The following is a 15,455-nucleotide window of genomic DNA, read 5'->3' as shown; positions in this document are numbered from 1 at the left end:
TGTGTGTGTGTGTGTGTGTGTGTGTGTGTGTGTGTGTGTGTGTGTGTTCATTCATCTACAAGAAATGGGATAAAAACTGAACTACTAGAAATAATAGCCATACTGAGAAGATCAGGAAGCCATCACAATATCAAAGAAGCATACACTCACAGATACACACACATGTCCAAGACAAGCACAGTGAACTTCATCTCACAGCTTTGTGGTCAATGTCTGCAGGATCACCTCAGGAGAAAGTGGTTTGTCAAAGAGAGAACAGAGAAGGCAAAAGGGAAACCAGGTCCTGAGTGGTACCTAAGGAGAATATTGAACTTTGCACACAGCACAGAACTTTCTTTTTTGAGCCAGTTTAAATAGAAATCAACACACACATAAGTGACTAAAAAGTTCCCTGACCTGGTCTCAAAAAGATGCATTTTCTCAATCTTCTAGTCTTTGCTTTAACTCTGTTTGAGGCAGGGGTGGGGGAAGTGGGTTTTAGTTTTGTTACTTTATCTTGTTCTTGTATGTATTGCTACTTAGGCTTTCATTTGGGGGTGGGAGCAATTTGCAGGGAATTAAGGCTTTTGGTTCTGGTGGGAATTTGAATTTAATTCTTACTTGGAATCGCTCATCTGTTTCATTCTCTCCAATCTGTCTCAAAAGATCCCCGCTGGCTTGACCAATACTTCCGGCGGCAGTCAACACAGTCTGTCGAGGCTATAATCGTTTAAAAAACAACAACAAAACAACTTTGAGTTGGAAAAGAACACTTGTTCACCAAAAAAGCCCAGTAATGGCAGATATAGATTCTTTCAGATACAGGGAAACCAGCGGGATTTCCCCAAAGATCTGAATATAAATGTCTAAAGTTAGTATAGAATGCAAGAAGCACAGGTAATATAGTCACTGTTTCTATCTGAAGAACTTACAGATCTTACAGACCAGGATGGAAAGTCAGTGATGTGAATAAATGGAGCTAAAATTTTCACAAGATGGGCAAAGCCCAGTTAACAAAGTAGTGCTCACTTCAAGTAAATAAGGGTCCAAAGTACTTAAACCTTTAAATATATGGTGCCTTTTGGAGGTCAATGGGGCTATATCTTAGTAAAGTATTCCTTCCAAGTCACTTAATGCAAAAGTAGTAGCCCATGAGAACTAGCTCAATTCCACAAAACTAAAAAAAAACTCACCCTCAAAATCTCCACCATTTCCTCATTAATTTGCAAAACTCTACCATGAAGTGACTAAAACATCCAATAAAGGTGAAACTTACAAGATCACAGATCTAGAAACAGGAAGGATCTTAGAGGCGAACTAATTCAATTTCCTCTTTTTGCAAATAGGAAACTGAGGCTCAGGAAGAGGAAGACGTTTTCACAAGATCCCACAAGTAACATAAGAGGTGGGATTTGCATCCAACTCCTCTGGGTGGACAAAACAAGGGGCCAGAGAGCAAAAGTTATCTCCTCAAAGGATGCCATCCTCTTCACACAACTCTTTTTTCAAATGTTTACCTCTCCAGAAGTAGGCTGCACAGCCTTTAACAAATCTGACACTGCCCCGGCTAACGTCCGAGCAGCTCTCAGTAGGTCTTCTCCACTGCCCACGTCATCATCCATGAGGGCTGCCAGGAGCTTCACACCCTTGGACATTTCCGTCAAGTTGGAAGAGATGGTTGTGATTGCACAGCCCACAGCGGTATAATCTGTGTCTGCCGGGTCACCTGAGGCAGAAGAAGGAGAAAGGGACAGCAGGTTGGTTGGATGCTAACACCCTGAAGGGTAAGAACAACTCAGAGTAATTCTATCAAACCTGTTTTGGTCTCCAGGTTAATTGCCAAAAATAAAGGAACAAAACAGATAAATCAATCTTATTACACAGCTGGACCGGCAAGGCCAACCTAACACAATGAACCTCCTCAGGTTTATTACACATTATTCGCCTTCACACACTCTATGGTCGAGTCAAACTGGTCTTCGTGGTGTTTGGTACCTATGACTATCTATCATTCCACCCCTGCCCTTGCACGAACTATACCTCATGCTTGGGATGCACTCCTTCCACATCTTTGCCTCCTGGAATTCCAGGTTTCTTATGAAGCTCAAGTTTTATTCTACAAAAAGTACATACAGATCCCCCAGTTGCTAGTAACCCCTCCTCTTGAAATTATCTTGTATTTACTTGAACACACACACACACACACACACCCCCCCATAGGCATACATACATATGTATATGTGTATATGTGCATACAAATACACCCATGTTGTTTCTTCCAATATAGTATAAATTTCTTGAACACAAGGATTTTCATTTTGTATCTGCATCCCTAGAATTCAGCACAATGCCTTAGTAGATACTTAACAAAGCTTTTTTAATTGATTTTTTGAAGCAACACTGACCTCGATCAATAAACGAACATTTATTGAGTGCTTACCATTGGCCACTTAACTGGATTAGACACCAGAATTACAAAGACAAAAAAAAGGAAAAAATGCCTATTCTGAAGGAGCTGACATTGGAATGGGAAGATAAAATATAGATAATGGGAAGGTAAAATACAGATAAAAGCATATACAGAAAAAATATGAAGAAAATAACTACGAAACAGTCTGTGAAAGAGAATCCTAACAGGTGGAAGGATAAGTTTCATGGAAAAGGGATTTGCTTGCACTGCATCTTGAAGAAAAAGAGATCTATGAGGTAGAGGCATATGACAGTGATAGTATGAACTCCTTATCATTGAAAGTACATTTAAGAAAGGACAGTCCATCTGGATGGCCTTCTTAGTCACACTCACTGCTTAAATAAAATAACTTTTAAATCACCAAAGGGAATTTCAACATTTTATGGCATTTGCGGTTATGGCCCCATCTGGTACATAGGGAGTTTAACTCTTATTGCTTTAAACATAATATAATGTAAATGAGACCTGCATGATAGAAAGCAGATTTTCTGGGTCAGTTTCCCTTTCACTTCCCTGATAGGACAAGGTCTGATTCTCTAATAACTTTTGCCCTTAAAGACAGTGTTACTTTATGCTTCAGAGAAAGAGAGACAAGATGGATCCATCCATGGTATAACTAACTCTCCCTCTTGAGAGCTATAAGCACTAAGAAGGGAGATCCTGTCTTAACATACTTTATACAATGTTTAGCATATTGCCATGGGGAGAAAGGGGTTTTTATGTGCTTTCACATGATGCATGATGTGGTTGAAATGGGACCAAGTCTTTTTTCAAGATCTCCAGGGTCCTACTGGAGAAAGTGAGTGGGTTGAAGCAAATCTGGTAATGTATAAATATAGACAGTTTCCCCCACATCATGGAAATCTGTTTTTTCAATCAAAGGGTAGTGGGGGAAACACTGTAGCACTCCACAAATCTCTATCCCAATGACTCACCAGCTGTGAGGTTAACAACTGAAGCTGTTCCAGCCGTGATAGCATCAACCTGAGAGTGGATTTCGTGTTTTGATTCATCGACTTTGTTCTGAACCCACACCCTAGAGGCCTGCAAAATAAGAAAATCACCCAAAAGAATGTCAATTACATGCCAAATTAAAGGAGGAACAAAAGAGCCTACTCCCAGAGGACAGGAGCCAACACTTCTCATTTAAAACAAAGCAAAACCCAAAACTTCTTAAACAAAGCAAAGGGAGCCAATGAGGCATTTAAGTTTACTTAAATAATTTTCTCTAATGTGCCTTTTACTTTTTCCTAGATGCTGGTTATGAAGAAGTCTTTGTTTTCCTGGTTGTTTCATTAAAAACCATTACTACTATTCTCTTTACTTTAAAAATCCCTGCAATGAAAGGCCTGATGACCTTATTCAGTCAGATCAAGTTTAAGTCCTGAACCTAGTGGGGGAAAAAAAAAAAGCTATTTGGTTTCATGACATTGACAATATCAGTTAGTAGTCATTCCCTTTTCTGTTCTGTAGGGCTACAGTTTACCAGTGTTCTCTTCTCAGGACAAGGGCTATCTTTCTAAAAATTTGGATATATTTAGAAGCGATAGTTGTAGCAAATAAAACAAGTGTTTTTTAGTTCTGAGATCTGTGATTTCATTGGTATAGGGAACTCCCGGTGTGAAAACTCCCTCCAGTGATGGAGATGGGCAACTCTTCTGGAAATCGTAGACTTCTAGAGTTGCCAGAGATACAGAGAGGTCAGGTCACTCACTCATGGTCATGGAGCCAGAATGTATCAGTGACAGGGGCTGAAGCCATGTCTTCCTTACTCTGGGGCTCCCTCCATTATACTATGGATGATATACATGGGTAGATATCGTAGGTTCTCCTCTATCTGACATTTAGAAAAAACCTTGGGTCTTTTAGTCATATCCATGTCATTAGCTAGTAGAATGACCTTCAGAAAAATAATTTCATCCTTCTAGGCTTGAGCTCCTGTTCGATCAAAGAAAGGAAAGGGGACTAGATGCGTTTTAAGGTCCATGCCAATTCTTAAATTTTAAGACCCTAAGATATTGGAAATTTATATTGAACTGTCTCTTCCGTGTTTTACTATATATGGGAAGTGAACATCAGAATGATTCTCCTGAGGCCCTGTAAGATCCTGAAGTGCCTTCTAATCTTCCTTGTAATTTGTGATTACATCAGAGTGAGATTACAGTAGGTGCGATATGGGTCTACTAGGAAATCTGCTTGTAATTATTTGAAATCTGATGGCCAGAGTAGTGTTTCTTTATTCAGAATATCTGAGAAGATGCTATTCTCCAGTCATGCTAGATCTAAAGAGAGCATAAATATATACTTTTCTTGAGCCATAGTCTAAAAAGTAAAATGTCAATAAGTTATGGTACTCTAATGACCTAGAACTAAAGGCAACAGGACAGATAACCAGAACTAGAAGAATATTTTTCTTGGCTCAAGAACACCACTGAATGTCTATCGCTACCGAGCCCCATCTTGTGTAGCTGACAGTGGTGCCATCTAACGTTAAAGAGATCCAAACAGCATTTTCATGATATCAATATGCAAATATCCCAAATGATGTATAGGAGTTCAGCTAGCACTCACTGTTTGTGCCTGCTGAAGTTTTGTTTTCTACTATGGTCCCCAAGGCTATCACCATCAAACAATATGGTAAACTAGAAAGGGCACTAGACTTGGATTCAGGAAATCTGGATTCTATCCCTGTCTCTGACACTTACTAACTTGCTAATCAGTCAGGCAACAAACATTTAGTAAGTACTGACTATGTGTCAGGCACTGTGGCTAAGTACTAAGGGTACAAAGAATGGTAAAAAAAAAAAATCTCTCCTCTCTAGGAGTTTACATTCTAATGGATGGACCAGCATGAAAACACACACACACACACACACACACACACACACACACACACACACACACGAGTAGATGGAAGGTAATATGAAAGGGGAAGATATTAGTGGCTAGGGATGGCAATAGGAAAGGCTAACTGCATAAAGCAGAATTTAAAATGGGACTTGAAGGAACATGGGAAAATTAATAGGTCGCAATGAGGGAAAAGAACAAGCGAGGTAGAAGATAGTGCCGATGAAAATGCATAAAAATAGGAGATGGAGTGCTTTGTCTGAGAAGCTACAAAAAGGACAGTGTAGCTGGATTATAGAGTGTGTGAGGGGATTGGGGTGTAAGAATATAGGAAATTTAGGAGGGGACCAAGTCATACAGAGTTCTAAATGCCAAAGAGAAGAATTTATAATTGATCCGGAAGTAACAGGAAGCCACTAGAGATCACTAAGCAGAGAGGTGAGATGGTCTGGTGTGATGCTGGACAAACCATTTCAACTATCTGGGCCTCAGTTTCCTTTCTGTTAAGTGATAGGGTTGGACTAGCTGGGTGTGAAAGTCCTTTCCAGCTCGGACACTGTACAATCCTGGAATCTCAGGATTCCATTTATCCATAAAATTGTATCAGTTCCTGAAGGTTCAGTTAGGAAACAATGACTAGTCAAGAGAGTCCAAACCATAATCTTTCCCAGTGCCAAATTTCACATGCGATAAATCATCTGGCCTTCTGTGGGATCTGAGATGTGCTGAAAGACTTACAGAAAACACTCACCATATCCTGCCCGAGAGGTGGTAGGTTATCAACTTCACTGAGGTCCGCCTGAGCTTGCTGAACCGCATGCATGCTGGAATTAATTGTTCCCATCAGAGCCTGCTGGGCCGACGTCTGGGAAAACAAATGGACATGGGGAATTCCAACAGAAAAAAAATCTCCTTTTGTAGATAAAGTCATACAGTTCTGACAAAACTCCACGTCTTTCTAAATTTTGGCATGTCTTGGGGCTTTGCATAGAAGACTCTAAAAACTAGGGAGGAATTTTTAACAGTTCTTAATTGGAATGTTGGGTAGTGAGATGGTGCAATGGATGGAGCACCGGACTTGGAATCAGGAAGAGCCAAATTCAAATCTTTCCTCAGGTGCTTAGTAGTTGTACAACCATGGACAAGTCATTTAATCTGTCTAAGTCTCAGTTTCCCCATCGATAAAATGGAAATCATAACAGCATTTACCTTACCAGGTAGCTGTGAAGCTCAAATAAGATCATATATGTAAAGCACCATATAAATCTTAAAGTATGTCATAAATGTTAGCTACTACTACTATCTTGTAGCCCCTATCAGGTTAAACTCAGTTTTGCCTATTTCATCACTGGGATTTTCACTATTTCTTCTCCATCCCTCTTCTACTTCTCTGCATTTCTAGCTATCCCAACTCATGAGATACCTTCCTCCCCCTGCCATTTCTGGCTCCAAATATCTGAATGTTGATATCTGACCTAACCTTAAAGGCTCAACTATAATGCCACATCGTGGCTTTCCTTACTTTCCCTGGGCAGACAGATGCCTTTTTTCCCCCTCCTTCAATCTCTTACAGCATTTGGTTTCTGCCTGTTCTATGAATGAAACATATTCTATTTTATAATAGAACTTTGGTATACATGTCTTCTCTCCCATATTACAATACATATAAGCTTCTAAAGAACAGAATGTGTTTTATGTGACTTTGGACTTCCCAGTGTCTTGTACACAGGAGGGGTTAAAATAAATGATTATTGAATTGAATTTTAACCAAATCCAGTACTGAAAGTATCAACAGTCCTTGGCAGGGGCCAATTGCTTTCCTTTCTATAGGCTTTGGAAATCCCTTGTCCAATAGTGTAGGTCACCTCATAAAACTGATTGGCAAGGTGGGCTCAAGTAGGTATTTATTTTAAAGATCAGGGCAATATTTGTGGAAATCCATATGTATTGTCTGTTGGATTCCTCTGTAGTCATGTATTACCTTCAGCTGAAAGTCTATACTCAAGCTTATGGAATAACAGGTTTTGTTTTGTTTTTACTACAGATTCATGATTTTAAGAGAATAGGAAGGACACACACCTTCTAGCAACACAGATCAGCAACTGTTCTGACATTTCTAGTTTAGAGAGTGGCCTGGAGTATCAAGAGGTTAAAGTGAGTTGCTTTAATAAACAATATTTTGAAAACACAGTCAGTATGTGTCAGAAGAGGGAATGAATCCAGGTCATCCTCTAACACCAAAGCTACCTCTCTATCCACTACACCAAGATGTTTCTCTGTAACAATTTGCTGAACAGGATTTGGAACAATTAAGTAATTTGGTTAAAGTACATTTCTATTCGAGACAAAGTCATGAGTTTGACACTTTCACAAGCAAAATAGGTAAGCCTTGAGCATATCCACTTCTGAACATTCTCAGCAACTACTGCTGAAGTCCAGGAGGCTGGTTTCACATGTGGGGCCATATGACTGAATATGTATAGCTTAGCACAACTAATCAATATTATTGGGGGGTGTGTGAAAAAACACCCAATCCCAAACAACAAAATAATGTACACGTCTTCCTTCAAGGCACAGCCCAAACACCACTTTCTGCATCCCTCCAGATGCCAGTGTCTTCTATATGGTTACCATATATAAAGTCTGCAGCTATCTTGCACAGACGTACTCCTCCGTTAAAATGCAAGATCCTTGAGGAAAGGTATTATTTTTGTTTCCTGTTTGTATCACTAGGGCTTATTCTCAGGGCCTGAGCCATAGTAAGCATTTAATAACTGTTTATTGATTGATGTCCTACTGGTTATCTCTGAAGGAGAAAGAGAGGACATGGATGATCAAGGAAACTTCAATGAAAGGCTTACCAATGGAGGCATGTGTCCTCGATGCATCTGGCCAACCATGACCTGCTGCTGGGGGGAGGGCATACTGCCAATGTTGAAAGTTTCTGGTCCACTGGAACCAGAGCGCATGACAGCTGGCAACGCCACAGAGCCATGTTCTACCTTCCCTGTTCGGTTGAATTGCTGCTGTAGGATGGTGGACCTGGGGAAGAAATTTTGAACTGTTTAGTTTCTGTCAGATAGCCACCTATGTAGAACATAGTTTACTTCTAAGTAATAAAATAAAATTAAATACGACAGCATATCTTGCCTCAAACAATAAATATCTTCCTGAAAAAAAGTTTCATGCCAACTAAATTTCAGTAAATTGAATTGTACTTTTGAATGTAATGAGGGTAGTAGTTCACATGGAGAAAGCTATGTCAATTCTATGGAAAATCTATCTCAGAAATACAAATAATCACCTCTTACTTTATCTATTACAACTTTCATATTTTTATATATGTGGGTTCCTCACATACAGGTACAGTCCATTTGTAACATGTTGGCAGTCTCCGTGAGTTGGTGTGTGTCATATTTTGTCTTTTGGTGAATGCTACATATTCAACTTGAAAACAATAGACTTAGTTAAAAAGAAAATAAAATGGAAGACCAAAGAACAATGAATAAATCAGAGGACAATGCTGAGTTGTCAAGTGAAGACTTTATAACATGCCCTGCTTTGGAATTTCCATATCAAAAAATCTCATTGAACACAGCATAACATCATTATGTTGTTTTTCACTGAGTAAAAAGCAAGTTAGGAATTTGGTCATCCAAAACTGGGCCACATTCAGGAGTCACAGTGCCCACTCTGTGTGTAGGCCCTTGTGGACTGATCAGATGTAACTGAGATAGACCCTACTACCCAGTGAGAAGCTCTCACACCATCAAAGTTCACTCTCTGGGAGTGGGAGTACTCAAGGGTTCTCAAGCAAGGGGATCTCTCCCTCTTTGATGAAGCTGAATTGGGGCAAGGAAAACAAGGTGGTTATGAGATGGGTTAGCAAAAAGCAGTAGACAAGATCCCTTTAGCCTAACAGATGGAGTCTGAACCCCTGCTCCTCTCTATCGAGCATAAAGGAAAAAGAAAAAGGGGCTAGTCTATGGGTGTTTCTAGATGCATCTTCCCTTTCCTCAGGTGTCCACATCAAAGAGTTCCCTCCTAAGGCCAATGAGACAGGGGTGCAATGGTGGTGGGATTTTTAGACATGGTGGTCCTTTAAGGACACTGCTCAGGTCGGAATGCTAAGATATACTGACTGATGTGGGGGATGCTAAGAGATAATGGCCAGGGTTACCTGAAGCGAGCTCCTTCCCTACCAATATACATCATCTTAATAAATACCAGCAGTGAATCTGCTCATTTACATTTGCTGGTCACTTCTAATTCCAAGAATTTATAGTACTTTTGCCACAGGTCAGGCAAAAACTTTTTTCACAACAGATTTAATTCCAACTTCAGCACTAATACTTGGGAACAATCATAAAATAACTCTGAGAGCATGTTAGAAAGGAAGAACAAGGCGGGCAAAGGACAGGAGTTGGGGAAAAACAATAGAAAACATTATTATAACTTGGTTATGGCCCACTGGGAAAAAAAATACACATTGGGCCAGGTGCTACACAGAGATCCATTAAATAAAACAGATATTTGATAATTTTTAAAAAGGCTTTATTGGATAAAAAAGCCACAGATATCCAAGTTCCTCCCTCCAGTAATAATGCATGTGGAAGCTCACTTAGTAGCCATTATTTTGATACCAACCTAATTAACAAGATAAATGTGAACAAAGAAGAAGGCTATCCAGTGGCTCTGTTCCTCCAAAATGAAATCCCCTGCCCATCTCCATCACTGCACAGCAGTCTCTACATTACCAACTGCCAGTACTAGTAATTATGGCGAAATGGTCTAGACTGTTTTCATTTCCTTAGATGATACCCTGAGGCAAATCAGGTACAACGGACATTTACAGGGAATGGGAGAACTGAATCTGGTGCACAGTGAGTTCAACCAATGAACAATGGAAAGACAGCCTGTGTAATCATGTACAAAAGCCACATGGCTTCCTGTGCACTCTAAACAGCAGATGTCTATTTTCAAATCCTAAAATCAGATTACTTCTCTTCATTAATGAGAAAAAAAGAAAAGCACAGCAAGAAAAATGCAAACTTTTAAACTTTTATTCGCTAGCAGGCAGGCAATCATCTCTTAAGCTGCCTCACCAATGTCAATGAAGACCACAATGATTATTATTTGCAAATGTTCCAAACTCAGTGCTCACATCCTCACACATGAGGCATGGTAAAGGCTCATACCACCAGTTAAGTGTCAGAGAAAGGATTTGGAACATAGCTCTGACTGGACACCATTATGACCTGTTGCCTTAACATGTCTGTCTAGGGAACAGAGTGAGAAGTAAGTTAAGTAAGTAATTAAGTAAGTGAGAACAGGTGACTGGGGGACAGTGGGAGAGTACACTTGTCACTATCACAGTGTGACAGGAATTTTCCTAAGAGGCTTTTATAGTCCTGGGGATGTGGGAACAGTGAAGCAATAGGTGCTTCTACCCAAGGTTTAAGTTATGTAAAGTATTAAAGGAAAGAGGATAGAAGGAAGGCTACTACTGTATTCTTGACAGATTGGCCATAATACTCTGCAGGGAGCAAAGAATTTGAGGCTAAGGGTGGTGTCAGGTGATACAGATGACTTGCATAGTCCCAGAGATTAAGGACCCTGGGTTTGTCCACCGTGAATGGCATTTCTGTGCTTTCCTTACTTTTGGGGGACAAGCATGAAGACAGTTGTGGTATCTGCGTTTCTGAGGTGATGAAGGTTTCTCACCTGATTCCTGGGTGCCAGTACGGGCCTACTTAGGTTCTACTGACAAAATCTGATTGGGTTCAGGAGAGGCTATATGCTCTGCCACCTGGTAGAGGGGAAAGAGCACTGGATGTGGTTCCATTCTTGGCTTTGCAACTTACATCTATATGACCTTGGGCAAGTCTTTTACTCTTTCTGGACCCTTTATAAGTTTCTCTTCTGTAAAATGAGGGGGTTGGAGTAGAGGCCCCTAAAGTGCTTTCTAATCCTGATTCTCTAATCAATTTCCTACAATAAAGGTAACGTCTGGGGGAAGCTAGCATGAGAATACAACTCCTGCTGTATCAGAACATGTTAATTCACCGTATTCTCTGTAATCTGAGCCAGGATTTCACTTTCTGTTTAACATCATTCATGCCATATAAATGAGTTATTTAGTGTGACTAGAATTCAATACAAGATATCCCCATCTGATAGGAATAATTGGATAGGAATCCAATAGGAATAATTGTACCCCTTTCTGTTAAAAAGCAACTCTTTCCTCCAAGAACAAAACACTTACTTTTTAGGGGAAACAGATTCTTCTAACATCGTTGACTCCTCATCTCCCTCTAATCCAAATCTATCTTTACTTTGTTTCTGGAGGACAGAAAACAAAATTCCAGAAAGTCAAATGAATGAATCCTTGACCCAGTCACCCCAGAAGAGTTAGGTGTGAGAACAACATAACAAAACATTCAAAGCCATTTTTCTAATCAAATCAATTAGTAAATACCTTCTTGAGGATGATGTCAATATAGCCTGCAATCAGTTGAGATATCTGTTCTCCTTCAGTTGTTTGTACTGAATAATAACTTTCCTGATACTCCCCAAAATCCTAAAGAAAACAGTATTAATAGAAATTTTAAAAAATCAACACCAATTTTTAAGAACCAGGAAAACAGAAGATGGAACCAGAAAGACAACAGACATACCAGTTTTAATGTAACTTTTATTTTTAAAAAATTTATGGATTTTTAAAAATGCACATCCATCTAGGGCTACTATGGTCCAGTACTGTATGAAGTAAGTGGAGGGGAGGTTTCCAATTAAATAATGATATGAACAAATGACCAATATAGATAACTATTGGCTTTTTCTTCTCTTAACTCCTCTTCGTCCATAGCATTAATTGGAAGGTATATATAGATTCAAGGAAGGATGACACAGTAGTATTTAAGTACCTATGGTTAAGTACTATGATAAATGATTATATAGAGTAGGTTTCTAAAAAAAGTTTGTTGAATTTAGTTACATAGAAGCATATACTAATGGATAATAGTTGTGAAAAGATGGACTACTGTCAACATTTTCATGTTTCTATAATAACATGATTCAATCAACCCCAAACCACTCCACCCAGCCACGTTCTCCTTGCTTTTCTGAGGTGAGTAAGTAATTAAAGGTCATAACAAATAAAACCATAAGGCCCACCTTTGCCCTCTGCCCTGCCTATCCCCATACCTCCCCATCCTGACACTGTACCAGAGTAAAGCTCTTGGGCGATGCTGCCCAGCGCTTGACGGTAGTAAGGGGCCACTCTTGCAAGACTTCCTTGGTCTTTTCATCCACTCGCATCACTGAGTCCTTAGTGATGCCCAGCAATCGGGGGACCAATTTATTCTTACCCTTCATCTTTTCCTGAAATAGAAGATGGGACTTATTGAGCCCACTGCAGAAAAAAAAAATCTGCTTACAGTTACCTACCATATTAGTTTGAATGGTTTAATTTTATTTAACTTGTGTTGGGTGTGGTCTGGATACTTTAAAAGTCAGATTACTAAATCTTGCCAATTAATTCATGGGATATGAAATTGGGAGTGAGCTTAGAGGTGTACCTTGCATATTTTATACATGAAGAAAGTGAAAGCAAGGAAGGTGAAGTGATTTGCTATCAGTCACACAGGCAGTATACGCAAGATTCAAACTCACATCTCTGATTCTAAACCTAGAGCTCTTTCCACTACTCCTTACTGTCTTCACCTTCTCTGGCCGTCTACAGCTCTACCTGTAGTGGCCTTACCTGCATCTGCTTCCCTGAACAATTATTCCATTGTGTTCCAGGCATTCTCTCTGGTAGTCTAGATCTCCATAACCACTGTCTTGCCCCTACCAGGAAAACTCCATGTTTCACCCCCCTTTACATACTCCCCAAAGGCCTGAAGGCCTGGGACAACTCCACTCCCAGGCTGAACCCCTAAAGACAATGAAAGCCTACCTGACCTTAGCTCAACGATAAACATATTTCCACCCTATCTTACCCTCCCCACCCTGGTAATTCTGAATGTCTGGCTGCCATTGTTAAAACTCTGTTCTCTGCCACCCAAAGACTGCTCCTTTATTCCCACCCCCTCAACCCAGCCCCCAAAATGCCCACTCTAAAGCTACCCAACCTTCCCTTGTGCCTGGGAATGCGCTTCAGAGGTTACAAACTAGCTTTCATCTTAACTTGAATCTTTTCATTCTGTTTTCTTGTATTTATACTGGGACCTGACTCCCTCCTGATGACACAGTTCCCTGGCTACCTTTTCCAGCACTAATTGCACTTTTGTTCATATACCAAAATCACTGGTCAAGGTGGGTGAGCTCGAATACTCCTTGCTCCCAACTGCCATTATCAGGCTTTCCCTCTATCACTATGACTTAGTAACTGCTCCCCCTTTGAGGTTCAGTCAGTCCATGTTAATCACTCAATTAGGATATGAGAATTGTTTACACATCTCCATGACAGTCTCATTTCTTCCTCAACAAACTGAGTGACTGGTTCACACGGTCTTCTTCTCCTCCCCACCTCATGCCCTCATACTAGATTTTTAACATAAACTGATACTCCCTCAAACACTCTAAGCCACCAAATTCATCAACTTAGTCATTTCCCATGACCCATTCCTTCACCCCACCTCAGCCACACATACATATGCTAATAAATACCCTTAATCTTGCCCTCACCCTCAAGTGTTCCACATCCATGGTTTATGAACTCTGAAATTCCTTTATCTGACCATGATCCATTGTCACTTCTGCTCTCCTTCACAACTACAAACTATTTTTCATACTCATTTTCATACTCACTCTAATTCCCCTACCCCTCTGCTCTTTCTCAAGCCATTACCCTTATACTGGCTACACTCTCTTCCCTTCGCCATCGTGTCTTCTTGGTGAACCAGATATCTGGAGTTCCTTGCCCCCTTACTCTATTGAAGATCTTGCCCTGGCAAACCCCAGGCTTGGATTACTCCACCATTCACTGCCTTCACTCCTATTCACATGTTGTTGAACAAAGCTGGAGAAGTTAACAAAATTGTGCTGAGTGGGAATGCTTCAAATTTAAGTTTCGTAATCTCAACTGGGCTCTCACTGTGGCAAGGCAATCCTTCTATACGTCTTTAATTGATTCGGTATTGCACTAACTGCAGTGGCTTATGCAAACCTTTTTTCCCCCTCAAAACTTCCCATAGCCCCCCTATTCCCACCCATTCAGTTGTTTGACTTGCCTCATATTTCACCGAAAAATTTAAGACCATTAACTGACAGCTGCCTCTTCTTCCGTCCTCATCTCACATCACTCAGATTCCTTCCACCATCTCTTCCTTCACCTGTTCTTGAAGAGGAGGTCCTTCTATTTCATAAGGAAAACCCCTTTACAAGCACAAGTTATTCATTCCATCCCATCTCTCTAGCATTATTGCCTCCTCAATAATCTGTTCTCTCACTAATCTTCCATCTCTGTCTCTCTCTCCTAACTGCTTAGTACTGAACAAGCACATGTCTCTCTCATCCTTAAAAATCCCTCACTTGATCCATTTATCTTCATCCCCACTAACTAGCTCCTATATTGTTCTCCCTTAAATGGCTAATCTACTTAAGCAGGTCATTAGCAATGTCACCATTTACTTTCCTCTCACTCTTTTCTCAACTCTCTACAGTAGGGTTTCCAACCCCAAAACTGAAACTGTACTCTTCAAAGTTATCAATGATCTCTTAAGTGCCAAGTCTAATGGGATTTTCTCAATTCTCATTTTTCTTGAAGTCTCTGCAACTTTTGATGCTCATCACTCTCTTTTCCTTGATATTCTCTTCTATAGGTTTTCCTGATACTGTTCTCTCCTAGTTTTCTGACCTATGAGGCTGCTCCTTCTTAGATTCTTTTGCTGGTTCCTCAACCAGGCCATGCCCATTAACCATGTGTGTCTCCCGAGGCTCTGTTCTGGACCCTCTTAGCTTCTCCCTGTATGTTATTTTGCTTGTTGATTTCATCAGCCTTCATGGATTCAATTACCATCTCTATGCAGACATACTACCCTGCCCTCTCTCTTGACCTCCAGTCTTAAATATTGAACTGCTTATTAAATATCTCATACCTGAGATCCGGTAGTCATCTTAAACTCAACATGGTCAAAACTTAACTAATTTTCTT

The 15,455-nt window shown here is 40.2% G+C and overlaps 1 protein-coding gene across 1 annotated transcript in view; it reads right to left on the bottom strand.

Moving 5' to 3' along the window:
* TLN2 (talin 2) overlaps positions 1–15,455 on the bottom strand; it is a 579,984-nt gene that overhangs the window by 205,403 nt on the left and 359,126 nt on the right. The window contains exons 12-19 of the mRNA XM_027851789.1: positions 12,524–12,679; positions 11,775–11,876; positions 11,562–11,638; positions 8,158–8,338; positions 6,048–6,161; positions 3,385–3,493; positions 1,497–1,705; positions 601–699 (exon numbers count right to left, since the gene is read on the bottom strand). Coding sequence (XP_027707590.1) covers positions 601–699; positions 1,497–1,705; positions 3,385–3,493; positions 6,048–6,161; positions 8,158–8,338; positions 11,562–11,638; positions 11,775–11,876; positions 12,524–12,679 — 1,047 coding nt within the window. The remainder of the gene's footprint in view (positions 1–600; positions 700–1,496; positions 1,706–3,384; positions 3,494–6,047; positions 6,162–8,157; positions 8,339–11,561; positions 11,639–11,774; positions 11,877–12,523; positions 12,680–15,455) is intronic.

Source organism: Vombatus ursinus, unplaced genomic scaffold, assembly GCF_900497805.2.
Source record: "Vombatus ursinus unplaced genomic scaffold, bare-nosed wombat genome assembly UNPS02009205.1, whole genome shotgun sequence".
NCBI classification, from domain to species: Eukaryota; Metazoa; Chordata; class Mammalia; order Diprotodontia; family Vombatidae; genus Vombatus; species Vombatus ursinus.
This window is presented reverse-complemented; position numbering and strand designations above follow the sequence as displayed.